This window comes from Aphis gossypii, chromosome X (assembly GCF_020184175.1).
Source record: "Aphis gossypii isolate Hap1 chromosome X, ASM2018417v2, whole genome shotgun sequence".
NCBI lineage: Eukaryota > Metazoa > Arthropoda > Insecta > Hemiptera > Aphididae > Aphis > Aphis gossypii.
The window spans coordinates 62140271-62160826 of NC_065533.1; the positions used below are offsets into that span (position 1 = coordinate 62140271).

At 26.6% G+C, this 20556-nt stretch overlaps 2 protein-coding genes across 4 annotated transcripts in view; both read right to left on the reverse strand.

Moving 5' to 3' along the window:
* LOC126552614 (serum albumin SDS-1-like) overlaps positions 1–20556 on the reverse strand; it is a 77973-nt gene that overhangs the window by 38903 nt on the left and 18514 nt on the right. The window lies entirely within an intron of this gene.
* On the reverse strand, positions 10584–13768 carry LOC114130424 (uncharacterized). Its single transcript, XM_027995401.2, has 4 exons — positions 13558–13768; positions 11794–11862; positions 10972–11719; positions 10584–10900 (listed from the first exon to the last, which is right to left on the reverse strand). The coding sequence occupies exons 2-3, from the start codon at positions 11825–11827 to the stop codon at positions 10983–10985; spliced, it is 771 nt and encodes a 256-aa protein (XP_027851202.1). The 5' UTR covers positions 11828–11862; positions 13558–13768; the 3' UTR covers positions 10584–10900; positions 10972–10982.

A 20556-nucleotide genomic window follows, 5' to 3' on the forward strand; every position in this document is an offset into this window, starting at 1 on the left:
TAAAATGAATGAATATAATATAACTGTATAAGTAGTTTTAGTCCTCAACAATTGTTTAATATTATTATTTTACAATTTTAATTACAGTTAAATCTACTAGGAACCGGTATTCCCCTTTTTGTTTTTTTGGTATGAGAAAAACGGGTGCTGCGTAGCTACTTTTGCTTGGTTCAATAATATCTGCATTAATCATTTCATTTATTATTTTTTTTAACTTTTCTCTTTGCTTTGGAGATACTCTGTATGGCGCTTGAAAAACCGGATCTTTCGAGCTTAATTTAACTTCACATTCCTCTACTTTGGCACAGTTTAGATCCAGTTGTTCCGAAGTAAATAAATGTTGGAATTTCCTTATTAGGACCTTTGCTTTTTCGGTCTGTTCATTTGTTAGGTCTTTAGAAATTTTAATAATTGTACCTTGGTTATCACATACATCGTTATTTGTTTTATTAATTGTGAGTAAATTGTCTTTTTTTGTATAACATTCTGTTGTTCCTATTACGGTACCTTTGTATACCTTTGTATATAAATTTGAAAAATTGTATAGTTGAATTTCTGTGGTTTTTTTCCCTAGTTTATTCGTTTCCAGTTTTAGGTAGTGTTTCTGACTTAAACGGTCCACCGGGTGAATAACTGACTGTTCATCAAGTGCACCTATATTTGTTTCAATTTTTATGTTTGTTAATATTTTGGGTGGCATTAAGGTGTCTTCCGTTACTATTATTTTCTGTAAAATATGTTCATTTGTCATTTTATCTACGTTCTCTGTTTTATACAGTATCGTAGGTGGTCCATTGTGTTCGGCCCAAATCTTGTCCATTTTTATATTATTTATATTATCTCCTGTATAAAAACTTATTTCTTTTTTTTTGAAATGTATTACTAGACCATATTTTAGACAAAAATTATTTCCTAATAACAACCTGCATGTTAAGCCTTTAAGTACGTATGCCTTTATTTCATATTCAGTACCTTGAATATTTATTTTTAATAATATCGTTCCCATGTTTTTCAACTCAGAATCGTTTGCACTAGTGATAATTGTTTGCTTCTCTGGAACAATTTCTTCTTTGTTTTTTATTAAGGAATATTCTATACATGAAATGTTTGAACCTGTGTCTAGTATTGCATGTTCTATTTTATTTTCAAATTGCGCTTTTATTGATAAAACTCTATTTTTCCTAATTGTTTCTTCTTGTTTATTTGACTCAAATTTTATAGCTTTATTTTCGTACCAATTTTTTACGAAGTATAGATATGTATTATTTTCTTTATTAATTGTTTTTTTTTCTTCCCGAGTTAATTTTCCGAAATCTTCATCCAACCCGGTAGCTTTTAGTTTTTTGTATTTGTGCACTTATCTGCATAGTGACCTTTTTCGTCACATCTATAACATATAATTCTTTCAGCTTCCTTACTATAGCGATCTCCCCTGTATCGTTCTGGTGTTTTTTCTCGACTATGTTCTCTGCTGTATTGATGTCTGTTGCTGTAATTGTACTCTCTAGAATTGTCTCGATCTCTGGAATGTGATCTGTTTCTGTAACCTCTACCGTTGTTTGTATTTATATTAGGATCTCTATCACGTGAATTATCTCTGTGTTCATAATTTTTTTGAACGTATCTATAACTTGGTTTCCTTTCATAATCTTGATTTGTGTTAGTCTCATTTTGTATATTATTATAGTAGTGTCTCTCTCTAGAAAGTGATCTGTCTCTACCATATTGTCTATTTCTGCTGGATTCTCTACTTCTGTAGTTAACTCTTTCTGGGTATGGACTCTTATCTCTGTATTCACGTCGTTGTCCCCGATAGTTTGTTTCTGTTCTATAACTTCTTCCCCTGTCTTCATTATAATTATAATTGTTATTATTATATCGATTATTTATTTCTTCATCGTCGAAATTTACCGATTTATTTTTCCTTCCTGTAATGTTGATTTGTTGAATATTTTCCCTTAGCTGGTTTATCTCTCTCTTGTATTCTCTATCTCTCTCTATTAACTGTCTTTTTAGTTCATCAATTTCTTTTCCCTTTTCTCTTGTTTTTTGATTTAGTTGAGATACATGTTCATTAAGAATTTCAGTATAATCACTTAATTCTGTTCCTCGATTATTGATTCGAAGTTGCATCAGTTCAAATTTCTTTAGATTTTTTTTTAATGCTTTTAAATTACTATTGTCATGTAATGAAATCGCATGTAAGACTGTTTCTTTTAATCCTTTTAAAATATATGTGCAAATTTCGTCTTCATTCATATTTTTATTTAATTGTCTACATATATTTTCTATTTCGGTTACAAAACTCATTATAGACTCTGTATCTCCTTGTCGTCTAGTTTCTAATCTAGCTTTTAAAATTGTATCGTACCCAATTGGTTGAAATTCGTCGAGAAACTCCTGTTTCAAATTATTCCATGTCCAATTATTATGTTTGTCCTCCAAATTCTCCAAAAATGTACTAGCTGTACCTTTTACGAAGGCTGATAAAAATCTTACTTTATCCTCGTCCTTCCAACCATTTACATCTGCTGCTTTTTCATATTGCTTAAAATATTTTCTCACATCCTCATTACCTGAGAAATGGTCTGGTCTGATCATTAGGATTTTATCGTTCATTTTTTGTGTTGTTTTATTCAATGAAATAGAATGAATATCGGAATTTAAGTTATTGTTTGTTTGTTTATTTGTTATTATTATTGTACTCTTGTCATCGAATATTGTTGTTTCATTAGAATTAAAATTGTTTGTAGATTTATTTAAATTTATTAGCTGTCCCTCCTTATTTTCACTATTTTCTGTTTGATTGAAAATTAATTTTTCATATATATTATTAGAAGTATTATCGGTGTTAAGATCTTTAAATATATTTTGATAAGTCTCAGGTTTTTCTTTTTGTAAATTTTGATAAGTTGTATTTGCGTTTTCTAATATACTTTCAGTTTTATTTAAAAATGAACTTGTACTGGTATTTAGGTTATCATATAACCTTAAGTTATCTTTTGTTATATCCGAAAAACTGCCTGGAATTGATTTATTGTCTTTACTTATTATGTCAGGGCTTGAATCGCTAGATTCGGATATTTCTGCTGCTCTTTCTAATTGCTTAAAATCGATTTTATTAGCCCCTGCCTCAATTAAAATTAAATTACGTTCCTCTTCACTTAAGGTATTATCTATGTCGTTCAATGTTATAGTGCCTTTCAAATATCTACTAAGCCTAGCTCTCAATTCATTAGTGTTACCAGTTGACTTTAATTTTTTATTGATACAATATTGTATTAGAAATGGTTTCTTTTTTGTATATATTTCTGTTGCTATATTAATTGTAATTGAAAGATCGGATTTGGTGTTTTTTAAATCATTCATCTAAAGGTATGAAAATAATTATATATATATAATATGTACTAACCTTGCTGCGTTGTCTGAAAACATGTACTGTAGATCCAGACGAAATTGTGTATAATCACTCCACACACAAATGCTGGATTGAGAGAAAGAAAAGGAAATCGGTTTCGTATATTATATCGCATACGCACAATTGGAGAAATCCCCCAAAAAAAAAATTCGCGTGTACTTACTACACACATACACACACTCTCGGTCTCTCGAAAAATTGTGTATCTATAACACACACACACACACACAACTGAAAAAATTCACGTGTACTCAACGCACACAACTGTAGAAATCTAAAAAAAAATTTCGCGTGTACTTAATACTCAACACACACACTGATCTCTCGAAAAATCGTGTATAATCAAAACACACACACACACACACACACACACACACACACACACACACACACACACACACACACAAGAAAGCCGTAGATTAACGAGCCACGAGTTGGGCGCCACTTTGTCGTATACGCCGATTACTCGAACGTATACCAAAATAAAGTTAAACACAAAATAACGCAAATGAAGAACTTTATTTAAACACGACGTCCGGTGGTGCTCGAGTCACACGATCACCATCACTGACTGCCTTTGCTGTCTTAGCCATCTCACTTATATGTTACACTTACAATCGAATTACTTATCGATTGTTCTACATTTTTCTATTACTACGTTAAATTTACAATTATAGATACTATGATTATTGTGTAATTGTTATTTTAACCCGATTAGTAAATTATTAAACAAATTTATTTACATTCCTTATTATTATATCTTGCTTACTATGCTAACTGTAATATAAAGTTTACTGGCACCGAATTGCACAATTGTTATTTTAACCTATTTCTGTGAATAATTAACTATTGCTTAACTTATTGAATTTTACTATTTTACTTATTATCTATAGTTTTTCTTAACTTATTTCTTACGTACTAACATCTCTTATAAAATATTCATACATATAATACAACAAATTAAACATTTGTTATTTGTAGTGGATTTATATATAGGTACATAACGGTTTGAATAATGATTTAAATACTTTAATATACATTACCTACACCATTCCATTTGCACCTCATTCTGATTTTAATAAACTTTACAATTTAATTATATTTTCCATTTGGATTCAGTTTTAAATGTTTTAATTTTACCTAATTCCCTGTGTGAAGCAATATTTTTATATTTATTTTTTAATTTTATTAGTTTTTACTTTTTTGCTTAGTATTGTTAATTTAATATGGGTAATAATGTCATCCGTAAGGACAGGGAAATTTGTTGTCAAGTTTCTTAGAATTCACTATCGTTCGATAATTATTATGCATATCATCATCATTAGTTATATACTAAATATTCGTACAGCTCAATCGATTAATACAATTATAACGAGAATGTAGAATGGTGTGTCGAGATTTTAACGATCGAAACACGTAGATTGCAATCAAAGGTCAAAGTTATCTTCATACTCGTAATTTTATTTGAGAGTTCACTTGGCATTCGGTTGCTTAAATTATAAAAAACACACACATTATCTTCTTGATATCTAATATCTATACCAAGGTGGTAAAATTACCATTGTTATTAATTATTATCATAAATTTAATTGGGAAAACGCATTTTTAAAGGTCAGTATTAATATTTTTATACCATAATATCTATTTTACCTACTACTTCTAAAATTCTAATTCTAGTAATCAGATGATTTGACTTGATCTTTGTTAATAACAGAAATCGTTGCACCTGAATCTTTATTTATGAATTGTTATTTATTTGTATGCTCTATTATTTCAAGTCATAGGTATTTCATTATAATTTTTAATACAACTATAAATCCCTTTGTCTATTAGAGTTAACAATTTCATTAATATCAGTTCTGGCCTAACGTTTACCTCACTATTTATGCGGTTTTTTTTTTTTATTAGTACTTGACGAATCATCATATTCATTTTATTAAGTTATATTTGTGTTTTAGTTGATTGGGATTCATATTGTTATCTGATTTAAGATGTCGATTTACTCGATTTTATTATATTTTTTATTTTACTCCGAATTATTGTTATAATTTTGATACAAGGATTATTATCTAAATGAATTTTTATTTCCATTGCGATAATCTGCAAAATATTTATTAGTGTTTGGTTGAATGATTGAATAAAGTTATTATTATTCCTAAAACTATATTACGATTTTGGTTATACATACATTTTTACTATTTGAATTATATCAGGTTATGAGTATTATGAGCAGGGCTAGGATTTATATGCAATGAAAAATTGTAATTTGAAAAATATATATTTTATTTACCAAAGTATGCAAAAATACGCATTTTAATTTTTAAAATATTCGCACAAAATACCTATAGTTACAAAAAATATATATTCATGATTAGCTGATTGTTTTGGTATAATATAATTGAGATTAAAAATGAAAAATTATTTATTTATTTTTCACACACATTAATTATTATTTAAGTAACACAATTTATAATTTACATTCAATAGTAGAAATTCGTGTGTTGAATGCAACGACTGCATATTTTTTTAAATTGTTGAATATAAATGAATGACGAGTAGTATACTGACAGGTATTGTATCAAAGGATTTAATGATTTATAAAAATAAGATCAGTTTAATTATTATTAGCTTAAATACAATAAATACGATCATACTAAATATGTAAAAAAAATATGAATTAAGCTCAATATATTATGCAAAAACATGATGCATAATAAAAATAGTACCATTTTCCCCACAATAATTATTAATCATGTTAAATAAAATAACAGTATAATTGTAATCCTATTTTTAACGCTTTCTACACAGTTTGCTCTTTTGATAGACGGCAGAGAAGTGAATTTTATGAATGTTAAATTCCATTCACATTCATTAATGCAGCTGGGTTATAAAAATTGGGTAATAATATTTTTTCAAATTAGGAGTTTCTAATATGTTATCGATTTTTTTCAAATCCTTCATATTTAGATTTATTTTATTTACGTGCTCTTTGTTATCACCTGCAAGTTGTTATACTCGTTTAATGTGTTTTTTAGTACTTATATTTGTCTACAATAAATGTTTATATTTCCATAAAGATGCCTTTACATATATTTATGATTTATCATTAATACACACTATTAAAATGTACAAAATTAATTCAAATAATTAAGTATAAATGCTCTCAATTGTTCTCTTAAATAGCACAAAATACGTTATGGTAATATTAAAAAAAAAATAATCATGTAATTCATATTTATTTTAAATATGAATAAAAGTATTGAAGGTATGTATTTAGATATTTCATAAATAATAAATAAATAAAATAAAATAGTGTATAAATATAATTCTTTATTCACTTTAACTTTGACAATTGGTGTAAATTAAATATTATAATTACTGTTTAGGAAATAAAATAATATACTCATAATTCTTATACTTATTATCTACTAGACTTATAAAAATATAAAGCAGAACTAGAAAAAGTTGGAAATTACTCTAAACTAAACTGGAAAATTATTAAAAATGTGAAAAATCGTTCTAAAACTAATTCACTTATTCAAACTATTAATAACAAATTTGGTGAAAAACTGCACACTTCAGATAGATCAAAATAAATATCAAACTGCTTTAAAGAGTATTTTACAAATGCAGCATGATATGAATGTACTACCAGAAAAAAATTATTTTATAAAGCTTCAGTACTTTATATAATTACGAATAACCTAACTTTTAAAACTGAAAGTGGACATAATACTCAACAATTAATATCTAATATCAAAATAGTTACCATACACAAAAAATTAACACAATCCACATATTTACTTATATATCGGTCCAAAAATTTCCAATATATTACCGTTATAAATTAAAGATAGCAACTATTTTAAGATTCTTAAAAAAAATTACACTTTGGCTACTACAAAAACAAAATATAGACTAATAAGTCATAATAAATGTATAGGATTACCTCAAGGATTACGGTATCGTATTATTACTATTATCAATTGTCATTATTATTATTTATTTATTTTCGCTAAATTGAAATATTGTATTATTTAATTAAACAATTTTTGACACTATATTATATAATAATATTACACAATACCTATAAGCAAAGAAAAAATATGTATTTATTTATGTAGATATTTTAGTCATGTGAGAAATGATAATTGCAAATTGTAATTATTTAATTTTATATTAACTACCTATTTGATGAATTTACGAGTAGGTGTATTTCAAATTGTGAACTCATGGGCACCCACACAAACTTGTTCAGTAGAGCCCATTATCTTCTTGAAGAATAATCTATTTACCTATAGATTGTTGATCCTTGTAGCGCGTGTGGGAAATGCCACTATAGTGATTACTCTGTCTAACAGAATAATGCATGATAACTAATAATAATACTTATTGTGTTATTATTTTAAATCATGATTATTTCCTATTGGTACTTCTTACGAGTATTGTATTTCTGTTGTGTACTAATTGTTAGATGTTCTATCAAACGACAAGAGTACGCATAGCTCATAAACATGACACATCAACATTTAAATATATGCGGGCTTTACGAATTTTTTTATTTGTATTATTTCACAATGAATGAAAAAAAAAATACATGAGTGGATATCAAAAAAGGAAACTAAAAGAAAAAAATGAATTGACTGCTGCATTGCCAAAGATTATTGGATATTTTAATAGTTATAATTGCAATTTATTACCAAGTAAGTTATAATTTAAATTTTTAAGCAAGATCTATAATATAATATCAATAATATTAATTATATATGTATAATATAGTTACTATATATTATACATATATAATATTATATATATATAAGTGTATTATTCATTGTTTAAACAATTTTCAGTTAATAATGATAAAATTGATTCAACTGCAAATGAGGCAGAGTTACAAATACCTGAAAAATGTGATCCTACTCCTGAAAGTGTTGAATTGAATGATTATAATGTAAATTTATCTTCATATATTGATCCATATTACTGGCCAAGTGAAGTTTATTATAAATTTCTACAATTTTGTGTAGATAAAGGACCAGAATCCTTCCAAAATAAAAATAATAATTTTAACCAATCTGCCCGTTGTGATAGTAAATTATAATGTAATCTCATTATACAAATAATACCTATTTAAATACTGTTCAAACAGAAAATATAATTAATTTACAGATAAAAAGTACACAAGACATTTAGCCAATAGAATGTTTGTATGAATACTGTCTAATGGTGAAAAATGTCATCGGCAATGAATGTTATATTCTCTCAGTCAAGGAAGTATTTTCTGTTTCGTGAGCAATTTGTTAAGTAGTTGTAGTTGATCAAAAGACAATCCATTTGTCTGCAGTAGATTTGATGAGTGGAAAAAAAATGAAAGAATCACTCAACACGAAAATAGTTTAGATCACAAAAATGCTACTACAAAATGGTTATTAAAAGTAAATTCAACTATTTTAATTAATAAAAAAATGCTAAGACGATTCTCTGTGGAAACTGAATATTGGCAAGAAGTATTTAAACGTGTAATTTCTGTAATCAAGTTTCTTGTGTCAAGAGGCTTACCATTTAGAGGCAATAAAGAAGTCTTCGGTGTAAATAATAATGGTAATTATTTGGGTATTTTAGAACTTATTTCAGAACAAGATCCTTTTATAAGAAATCATATTGAAATGCATGGTAACAAAGGTAGTGGACATCCATCATACCTTTCAAAAACTATTAACAACAAACTAATTACTTAAAGAGTGTTTGACTAAATATTGAAGACTGTAGGGGCCAGTCTTACGATGATGCTGCTAATATGAGTGACAAGTATGAAGGTTTACAAAGCTATGTGAAAAATAAAAATAATTTAGCTGTCTATATTCCATGTACTGCCCACTCATTAAATTTAGTTGATATGCATAATGTAGATTGTTGCATTGAAGCTATGCGTTGTTTTTGGATTTGTTCAAATGTTATACAATTTTTTTTAGTGGTTCTACAGATCGTTGGAAAATTTTAACAGAAAGATTAGAAAAAAATAGTAAAAATCAACTAAGCGTATTAAAGTCATTAAGTAATACACAATGGTCTAGTCACTTTGATGCTTGTTATGATTTGATAAAAAATTATAATACCATTATCAATGTTTTGGAGTTCATTTGCGATAGTAATATTGAAAATGGTGATACTTGACAAGATGCAAAAATTTTATTCAAATCTATATTAAAAAAAGAAACCGGATATTTGGCTATTTTATGGAATGATATATTAGAAAGGACCAATAAAACATCTGTTGAACTTCAAAGTAAAATGATTGATCCATTAAAAGCATTTAACCTACTTATATCTTAGAACAATTATATGGCTAGTCTAAGAAATTTGTATAACACTTATACAAACCAAACTACAAAACTAAGTTTAAAATTAAAAAACATTTTAAAACTGAAGATAATGAAAGACAAATTAAAAGAAAGTGTACAAGTGGATCTCAAAATTCAACTCAGTTAAAAGGTAGCGACAAATTTAAAGTAGAAACACATATAAATTATTATTGTTGTAGATAAGTTTATAACAGAATTAAATAAAAGGATAACCGTATATAACTATGAATCTCAGCAATTTTTATTTATCACTAACTTCAATATATAGCCAGATAATAATATTAACTTAAGCTTGGACAATTTAATTTCTATGTTAAAAGATGACATAGAACCTTCTATAAAAAATGAGTTGGTTCAATTTAGAGTATTGGGATCTCAGTAAACCACCATTTGATGCTTCAAATGTGCATAAAATATTAGAATGATTTGAAGAAACAAAAATAAAAGATATATTTCCTAATATTTTAATTGCAATTCGATTATACTTAACAATTACTGTTGCAAATTGTTCTGCTGAACGGGCATTTTCAAAGTTGGTTAATATTATCTTCTGAATATGATTTGTTATCATCAATTGATTTTCTAGAAACTATACTGACTTTTGTTCGTGACAAATCAAGAAAAAAATGTTTTAACTAAGAGTACTTAATAATGTGTATAAATAATTTGTATGAAGTATTTAATAATTATTTTGGTTGAACATAAAAATAACTTATGGACATTTTAAATGTTATTTATTATTATTTATTTTTTAAATTCATTTAAAGCCTCAACAACAACGATCATTAGCTTATATTTAAAGATTAATTAATAATTAATAAATTTATTTTAAATATTATATTATGTGTAATAATTACAATTATTGTTTTTAAATGTTTTTAATTTATAACATCTATACAATTTAAAAATATTTGAGGTTATTTATTATGCTACATTTTTGGTACCTTCATGGGACCCATTTTAACTATTTGCCCCAAGGCCCATTATTTTATAAATCCGGTTTTAGAGTCAGTCGTTAGTTAAGTCAATAAATTGTCCATTATTTGATTCCTGAAGAGGAATAATCACAATTTGTTGTTGTTGCTATTGTGGGACTTGACTGGTGGATTGAATATAATTACTAAAAACAAAAATAATTTTTTTCTATTTTAGATATTTATTTAATTTTATTACTATTTTTATTCCACTTACACATTAACTGGTTAAGGATGATTTATTTGAGCGCAGTTTTTAATCCAGACACCTGGCTTATGGTGATCTTTATTGTGATTGATTACATGACGTTCAGTAGACACGTTTTTAGGCCAAAACTCCTCATAAGTTGTTTCCGGTGGATAATATTTCTTTACATCATTGAGACTGACTACAGTGCAATAGTCCTTATCATATAAATTATCGTAGACGCCCATAACTTGGAAACAAAATTTAAGATAAGCCAAATCCCAATTTTTAAGTTCCACAGCTCCTATTAATAGGTCATCTGTTGAACCTTCAAAGTAGAAAAGTGGAAGATATTTTTGGTCCTCTTTAATATAGTATGGAATAAAATATAAACCAATTTTAATAAAACCAAATTGTATTGTCTGGTCATTAATATTTGACTGTATTTTATTATAACATGCGACTAAAAATTTCTTTAACTCTTGGGCATCTTCTAAACAGACAATGCAATCTTTTCCAGCAATGAATTTATGTATTCCAAACATACATTCACAATGCTGTAAATTGATCTTGTTTAATAATTTTGCTTCGGTATTGGTAATATTGTGACCTATCACAGATAAACATTTATAAATGTCTGGATTAAAATATTGTAAGTGTTCCCTGAGTAGGTGAGTTTCTGCCATCAACACAGATATAAACTTTAAATGTTCTCCATTAATTATTCGTGTGATATATAAAACATCGCATTCTTCAATAGTTATCCAACCAAATCTACCTATATTGCACATGTAAAATAAAAACTGTTAATAGTAAGTTTGAAAAACATGTATTTCATAATAATTTGATTACCTTTGATACTTTCCACATCAGTAACTTCTGCCATTTTAGTAGTTCAGAGGTGTTTTTATAAGTATCAACCTAAAAGTAATAATAAACATTAAATGGTAAGTATAATATTAATTATACTATTGCAATATTCAATAATATTTTTAAAGTCAATCATAATTTTATTTATTTATATTTTGTAAATATAAAACTAATCTTAAGATAACAAGTTTTCAACACTTTAAAATATTGAATACTCAGTAGAACTTCACAATTATACAATTAATAAAATAACATACTTTTTTTTCAATACGTTAATAAATCTCATACTACCTACATTATATGAAGTAATTACCTAATACCTTTTCATCTCAATTGGAGAATGATGATGATTGTCTTTTGATTTATAGGTACATAATAAGTAGTTAAAATTTCAATAAAAAAAATTGAAAAATAAATATAATGCCAACCTCAATAAAAAGTAGTATAATCTTAATAAAGTGTTAGTATTCATTGATAAAAATATTGATATTTTACTAAATGACTATTATATATAATTGTTTTATTGTATTACCTACTGTATTCTATACAAAAACTATTCAACAATAAATATAATTCAGAATTAAATATCAAACAAATAAAATTAGTTTACTTGTAAAAACTTAATGGCTAAGAACAAAAGTAGGACATAATTGTAACTGTAAATCAAATGTTTCTTGAATGATGTGGCTTATAGTAATAAAATCTTATATTTTAATTATTCATTATTTTACATAAAAACACCAATTGGCTTTTACAAGATAAAACATAATGAAGATACATAACATAACATATACATAATATTATGTATATGAGTATGTAGACAAGTATTAAAATAATATATAAGAGTGATATAACTGTAATAACAAGATTAGAATAAATAAATAGCCTAGGTACAAATTTGTCATAGAGCTTTTGAATTGTATATGTGCATTATTCTAAGGAGGGGTGCATTAACGGCAAAGTTAGACCTACATGTTGGTATGTATAAAGTCCTCTGGATCGAGTGTTGCTAAGAATCAGGATGCCGAGCATCTCTAACAAATGAATAATGTTATTGTTATAATCGTTATCAATAAAAGATATCTATATTTAATTTTATAGAACAGTGTAATAGTATACATAATAATGCACTAAAAAAGTACTAAATATACATACACTTATGTACTTAATAATAGACAAATATGTAATATTTGTATGAATATATGTATTTTGCTTAACTATACTGATTTTTGCTACGATATGATGCTAATTATTTTAATTATGATTAGGTCTATTAATGCAATTGACAGTACTCATTAAATTAATTTCAAAGTATTTATAGTTTTATAAACAGTGGTGTGGGTAAATATTTATTAATAAAAAATTAAATTTTATGTCAACTTAAGATTTTAGAATCATGATACCTTTTTTTTTCTATTTGAACCGATGACCGGGAGGGAACCGCTTTCGCATTACTACCTCCTCACAGAATCATGATACCTACTTAATTAAATTTCAAAATAAATATATTTTTTTTTTTTTATTGTAAAATTGTAAAATTTTATTAGTTATAAACTTATCACTAATCATCAAATATGCACTAAAAACTTTTAATATGTTTTTCGTAGTGTCTTGAAAATAATTTCAAGCTTACTTAGCAATAAATTGAATAGCCCAATAAAAACATGCAAATTAAGCAACTGACTATGGACTCGTGGGATTGTGTACAGTATATTATTTAAAGTATAAAAATGAAATATTACATACCTTCAAAAATTATGATTTGAATCGATTATGATATGGCATAAAGAAACATGACTATGAAGCGCGTCGACCAAAAGACGCTAGCAGAAATACGATAAAGACGAAGAAATCAAATATAAAAATGGTGGACAACAGCACGGCGACGGCTCGTTTATTTCATAACGATCTGATCGTCCGTTTCTCGATGGTACAGAGAAGCAAGTGCTGGCTTAGTGACTAGTGACGACTGAGTCGACTGACGCTATAACCTATAAGAAAACGGTTACACAGTTACTGTTACAGTACACTCATATCATAATACGATCAGTATAGCCAATCTGGTATATTTCTACTTTACGGACACATTTTTTTTGCATTTTTATTATTGAAACTTATGTAGTTAAGTCCACTGAAAACTATGGTGAAGTCAGAATTTGGCGTCGGACATAATTATAAAGTTATGGCACTCCAAAGTTAGTAGATATGATATTAAATAACTTTAAAAGATACCCTAGTGTCATCAGATCATCGTAGCCTTATCTTACCAGAGCTACGATACCATGCTGTATATCACGAGTTCGAATCTCGGGTCATATGAAAAATTTTTTTGCACTTTTTCCCATTGTGTAAATGGGACCTAATAAATAATAATGAATAAATGTCATTGCTTTATTTATTTGTAGTTTTTAGGGCTGTTCGATTATTATTATGTTGATAGTACTGTGTTATTTTCATTATTATTATTATTATTATTAATTATCAAATTATTAGAGAATAAACTTCAACCGTGAACTTATCGACTTTTGAGTTTCGATTATTTACATAGGTGTTAAATTAATTAAAAAATTCAAACACATTTATCATATTATATAAGTAGTATTGAAAGCTTGAATTTGTCATTTTATTTTATCGATGTTTATCTGCAGCAATTAGTGTAGACCTCTTAAAATGTATAATAAAATATTTATTAGTAAACTTTTTTTTGTTGATTTCTTGATATCAAATCAATTGTTTATATTTTACCACTATTAATGTACCTGTTTAAGTTATGACGATTTATAATTATTATTTATTACTGTACATAGTATATATGTTAAATACCTCGGTAATTACTTAATTTGGAGATTTTTCTCAATTATTTTTACTGTTTTTAATGTTTTGAATTATAAAAGTACCTAGTACCCTAAAATGTATTTTAACCCAATGCCTATTTGAGGTGGCGTTACATAGCAAGTCGAGGGATATTTTCGATTTGTGCGGAGCGGAGCGACGAATGCCGAAATACGCGCACTCAAATTTTATGCATTTTACATTTTACATCCCGGCGACCAGAGCCGGTAGGCGTACGGAGTAATTACTCGCCATTATTTAATACTACAAAATTGAAAAGACTGCGTCGAATTAAAAATCGTTCTGTCTAATGGCGTTACACAAAATAAATAACATATTTTTTTTTTTAAAAAAGTGCAAAAAAGAATTCGTCCTAGCAGGGTTAGAACGCTGACGACCCTAATGCTTAATTTTAATTGTAAAGTTACCACTGCACCACAGTTCGATAGGTAAAGTTTTTATGTAAAATCGATATTTAAGGATTCTAGTATAAAAAGAAAACTTCAATTAGCTATAACTTTGAAAGTAAGTTCGTGCGCTAAATTCTGATTTCACCATAATTTTTTTAGTCAAAAATATGACCAAGTTCCTCCAAAAAATAACCAAAAAAAAGGGGTGTCCCGTAAAGAAGAAATGTTCCACCAATCTTTCAAACTAATTTTATCGCGTAGATTAGAATTATGATTATACAACGACGAGCGATTATTGGATCTACTCCAGGATAATTTTCTATGTTCCAAGCCTTAAACATGCGCCAGGACAACAACAGTTTTTTATCAATGATTTCTATACCTATCAGCAGCTGTGAAGGTGACTATTCTTATGAATCTATATTTTCCGAGTAATATTTGAAATATAAAATACTATGTAGGTATTGTATACTGCAGAGTGTTAACTAAAGTTAGTAATTCTGATTTAAAATAAAATATTGGTATTCTAGTGCAGTGTTTTTTTTTTGTAATATATTATGACTCATACCAAACATTTTACTATGGTTGCATAGTATAAAAAAAGATTTAAACGAAAACTTGATTTCAACTTTATAAAAATACCTATACCTATTTATGTTTGCATAAAATATTGGTATTCTAGTGCAGTGTTTTTAGATTCTGAACGGAGTGATGAATGTATTGATTATGATTTGAATGATGTGTGTTTTTTTTTTTTTTTGTGTCTGTCGACCACATTTGGAGCAGTAAAAATGCTTCCATTTTTGACTTCAGCCCCTCTTTGAAAAGGAAATTGAATCTAATTGGTACTTTCTGAGGTCAAAAGTTAAAAATTTTCAATATTTTTTAAATGAATCGGGAAAAACCCTAAAAAAATGAGGGAAAAACAGGATTTTTTACTTAAAACTAGTTTTCGTCAAAATCGAATTTTTTATTTTGCTATTACTCAAAAACTAATCGATATAAATACTTGAAATTTTCACCAAATGTTTATATTAGCGTTATACATACACAGTTAAATTTTCAAAGAATTTTGGCTTTTTTTTGAACTATTTATAGACAATTGAAATTTTCAATTTTTCTAAGTATTTTTTTTTAAATAACGATATAAATTTTTTGGCTGACCAGAAAATCTTGAAAATTTAATACAAGGTTTCTTATAAGTTGTTCTTAAAGTGATAAAAAAAATCCGAAATCGTTAGTCACATTTTTTTTTATAAGTGCTTAAAGTTCGAATTTATACGAAATATGTCAAAATTGCGAAAATTTGCAAGTAATTTTGTGGTTGGAAAATCGTAAACATTTTTTCTTTTATAACTAAGTTTTGAAAATTTGGTACAAGGTTCTCCATAAATTTTTCTTCAAATATCTGTAAAAAAAACTCTACCGGATTCAGACAAACAATTTTTATGAGTGTTTGAAATTTAAATTTTTACAAAACCGCGTTAAATAACGGTTTAGCCTTAAACGATTTTTGATATTTGTTGTTATTCAAATAGTAAATAAATTACATACTAAATTAAATACTTAAAAATTTTACTAATTATTAAGATTGTCATTTTCTTTACGTGATTTGATTTTCAAAATATTTTGACTTTTTTTGAGCTATTTATAGACAAATGAAATTTTCAATTTTTCTGAAATTTTTTTTTGTATGTGCTGATCAGTTGCGAGTAGGTGCAATGTATGGGCTAACGATCATACTGGCTGTTGTAAATTGTAATTTTCAATTGTGGCGCTGGAACTATTATTAATTATAGTAATAACTAATGGGTGTAAACAATAAATAAGCACAGGTTTTTTTATAGGTTTATGTGTTACTTGGTTAATTACACAGTTATATTATCAAATAGGTATATAATAACTTACTCCATGCTATTTGGGAGGAAATACACGGTAAGTTTTACTGGTAACTAAAGTTTACTACTAACCCTTTCTTTCACTCTCTCTCTCTCTCTCTCTCTCTCTCTCTCTCTATATATATATATATATATATATATTAAAATTTAATATTCTTATATTATAAAATATTATGTACAGATAACTACTCCAAGGTATAAATTATTTTACAGTACAATGTTAAACTGGCCATTTTAAATCGTTATGGAAACATATGAAAGGTAATATATATATACAGGGTGATTTTTTTATCAAACAACACTCATTATTTCCAAAAGTATTCATGTTTTTGAAAATATTTTTTTACATAGTTTCTAATTGTTAAAAAAACAATGTTTTTATAAAAAAATTATATTTTTAAATATTTTTTAAGTTTTTTACATTTTTGAATGACAACATAGATTTTTAATTTCACATTCCAAAGCAGAATAATTTTCTGAGTAATTCGATACATAAAAATCGAATTTAGGGTGAGTAGTTTATGAGTTATACGTATTTAAAGTTTAGCTGCGCGGAGTGGAGTGGTACGGGGCTACCCCGCAAAATGTTTGTCCACTATACTCCGCTTGTCTAAACTTTGAATAAGTATAACTCATAAACTACTCACCCTAAATTCGATTTTTATGTATCAAAATACTTAAAAAATTATTCTGCTTTGAAATATGAAATTAAAAATCTATGTTGTCATTCAAAAAAGTAAAAAACTGAAAAAATTATAAGGATAAAAAATATTATAATTTTTTTATAAAAATGTTTTTTTAACAATTTGAAACTATGTAAAAAAATATTTTCAAAAACATGAATACTTTTGAAAATAATGAGTGTTGTTTGATAAAAGAATCACCCTTTATATATATATGTATATTATATATTATATAGTATATATATAGAGAGAGAGACCTTACTCATGCTTTGTAAGAAATTTTATAGAATAATGCTAGGGGTTGCTATATTGTTTTTTTGTTCGTTTCACATTCAACTCTGAGAATAATATAGAGACTACACATGTTAATGCTATACATATATGTATATCATATAAAGGGGACTGTATCTATTCAAAGACACGTCTTGCAGGTGTTCATATAACGATAATATATAACAATATCAAATGGTCCGTTTAACATTATACTACCAAATTATTAATATTTAATCTATACATAACATTTTATAAAAGAAAAATATTAAATATTAATATGTATAATGTATATATACGTACGTATGTATAATATATATATTATTATATTATATTATAGAGCACGACCTGTGAGCCGTAGTTTTGACTTTGGAGACCCCTGATATATAGCGTTCAAGACTCAAAGTTAGAAGATTTACAAAATATTAAAATATTCAACATTTTTATTGAGTTTACAATAATATATTTATATATATTTATATATGTATAATATTCTTTTATTAGGTATATAATGTATTTTACTTATACGGTTATATACCTATGTGCTGCAAGGTATTAACAATTTTGGCGTACAAAGATTAAATATGAAATCGTTATAGAAACTGAGATCGGAATTGTAATCTCTGCGAACTGCAAAGGGTGTCTACGTATACATATATATATATATATATATATATTAATACCTATTTAATATTCTTATACCAAATAAACTTATCATATATACGTAATAATATAATACGGAAAAATTAAATTTTAAAACTTATGGTAATACTTATAACTTATAAGTGTGTGAGATCAATATTGAGTGTTTCATTAGCAAAATAATAAATAAAATTATTTTATTCACTGCTATTATATAATACAATAAGGTTAAATAATTTTTTAAACCTCAAATAAACTTATCATGCATTAAGTAATATTATAGTAAAGAGGAATTAAACTTTAAAACTAATGTAATAGTTTGAAGTGTGTAGTCATATTGATTAGTAATCAATACGAAAAGTGTTTATGCATTGTATATAACAATGGTATATTACACAACTACCCTTGAATACGTGTACGAGTTAATGCACTCGTTAGTAATTTTTCAAAAATAAAAATAAAAATTCACAGATTTTTATTCTGTTTGTTCAAAAAATTTGAAAAATTTAAAATAGACAAGTTTTTAATAGGATAATAATTAATTAATAAGGTTCTTCACACGAATAGCTCTTACTCTAATCAAACAATTGAAACATTTAATAAACTCAATTAGTTGTGTAAATATTAATTGAAGTTAAAATTTTGGCAAAATTTAATATTTAAACGAAGAATAAAAATGTTAGTTTTTTAAAAATCGTCGTGAATCAATAAATTTTGTATTTAAAAATTACCACTTTTACCTACCCATTCATCGTTTTCAAAACATTAAGCTTTGAATTCCTACTTTGGCCAATGGCGAAAAATATTAAAATATCAAACGTGTGGATCGAACTTCGATTTGTATATATTTTTTAAAGTTTTTAGTATTTAATATTATATGATTAAAATATTAAATGCTACAAGGATATAGCCAAATTTACCCAACACTGTTTGAAATCGACTGTGGTCGACGATGTAGACTTATTTAAGACGTACATATTATACACAATATATTATACCATGGACGGCTAACCCTCGGCTGTAAATACAATTGTTAATATTTTAAATGTATTGAATGTATTGAATATGATCTTAAATACAGTGCTAAAAACATTATATAATTTAATGTACATGCCACATGGTACAATGTTTGATTTTCTATACCCATTCTATATTATATAGGTATATATATATATATATATATGACACACATGTGTATTTGGCTTCTCTTTCTACCCTGGAATGTTGACCGAGCAAGGTGAAATGCGTTTTAGTACCGAGATTGTTGTTCCATAATACGAGTATTCATCGAAAAACGTTGTCCGATGTCTATATATATATGTATATGTATATAAACCAGTTGGCAGCTGCTTCGAGACCGGCATACACACACACACACACACACACACACACACACACACACATATATATATATGCCGGTCACGACGCAGCTGCTACGGCCTACGACGCAGCTACTAATTGGTTTATGTCGACGTATTGTTATGCGTGTATAATACAAGGGGAGTAGTTTACTCCGGGTTATCCTTGTACTACTCTCTTCATTTAAACTTAAAATACTTATAAATCATAAACCATTCGTCCAAAATTTGATTTTTAAGTATATAAGTAGGTTAAAAATATAAAAATAATAAAAATATTTTTTATAAGGAAAATGTTGTTTTGTTTTTAATTCTTATGGGGAGAGGATTTTGGTATCGTATCATCACATTAAATTTTTTTAAAAACATCACATTTGTGTATTTATTTTACACATCTACTATAATATAGTAAATTTTATAGAAATAATACAAAAAACCCGAATCCCCTATACTAGCTGTACTTACATATCCTATAGCTAATATAATATTACATTAATAATAAATACTATATTGTACAAGTATATTACCAAATATTATTTTAGATAATACAGGACAGTGATACATAAAAACTGGCGAATTATTTTTTAACATTGGCCCTCCCCGAGATGTTAAAGTAGTTGCCTATTTTACTCCTTGAAATGTTCATGAAAAC

Bases quoted from the DNA above. Each gene is read 5' to 3' on its own strand.
- LOC114130424 (XM_027995401.2), bottom strand. From the start codon at position 11,827: ATGGCAGAAGTTACTGATGTGGAAAGTATCAAAG. The intron at 11,720-11,793 runs GTAATCAAATTA...TGTGCAATATAG, and splicing joins TGATGTGGAAAGTATCAAAG to GTAGATTTGGTTGGATAACT.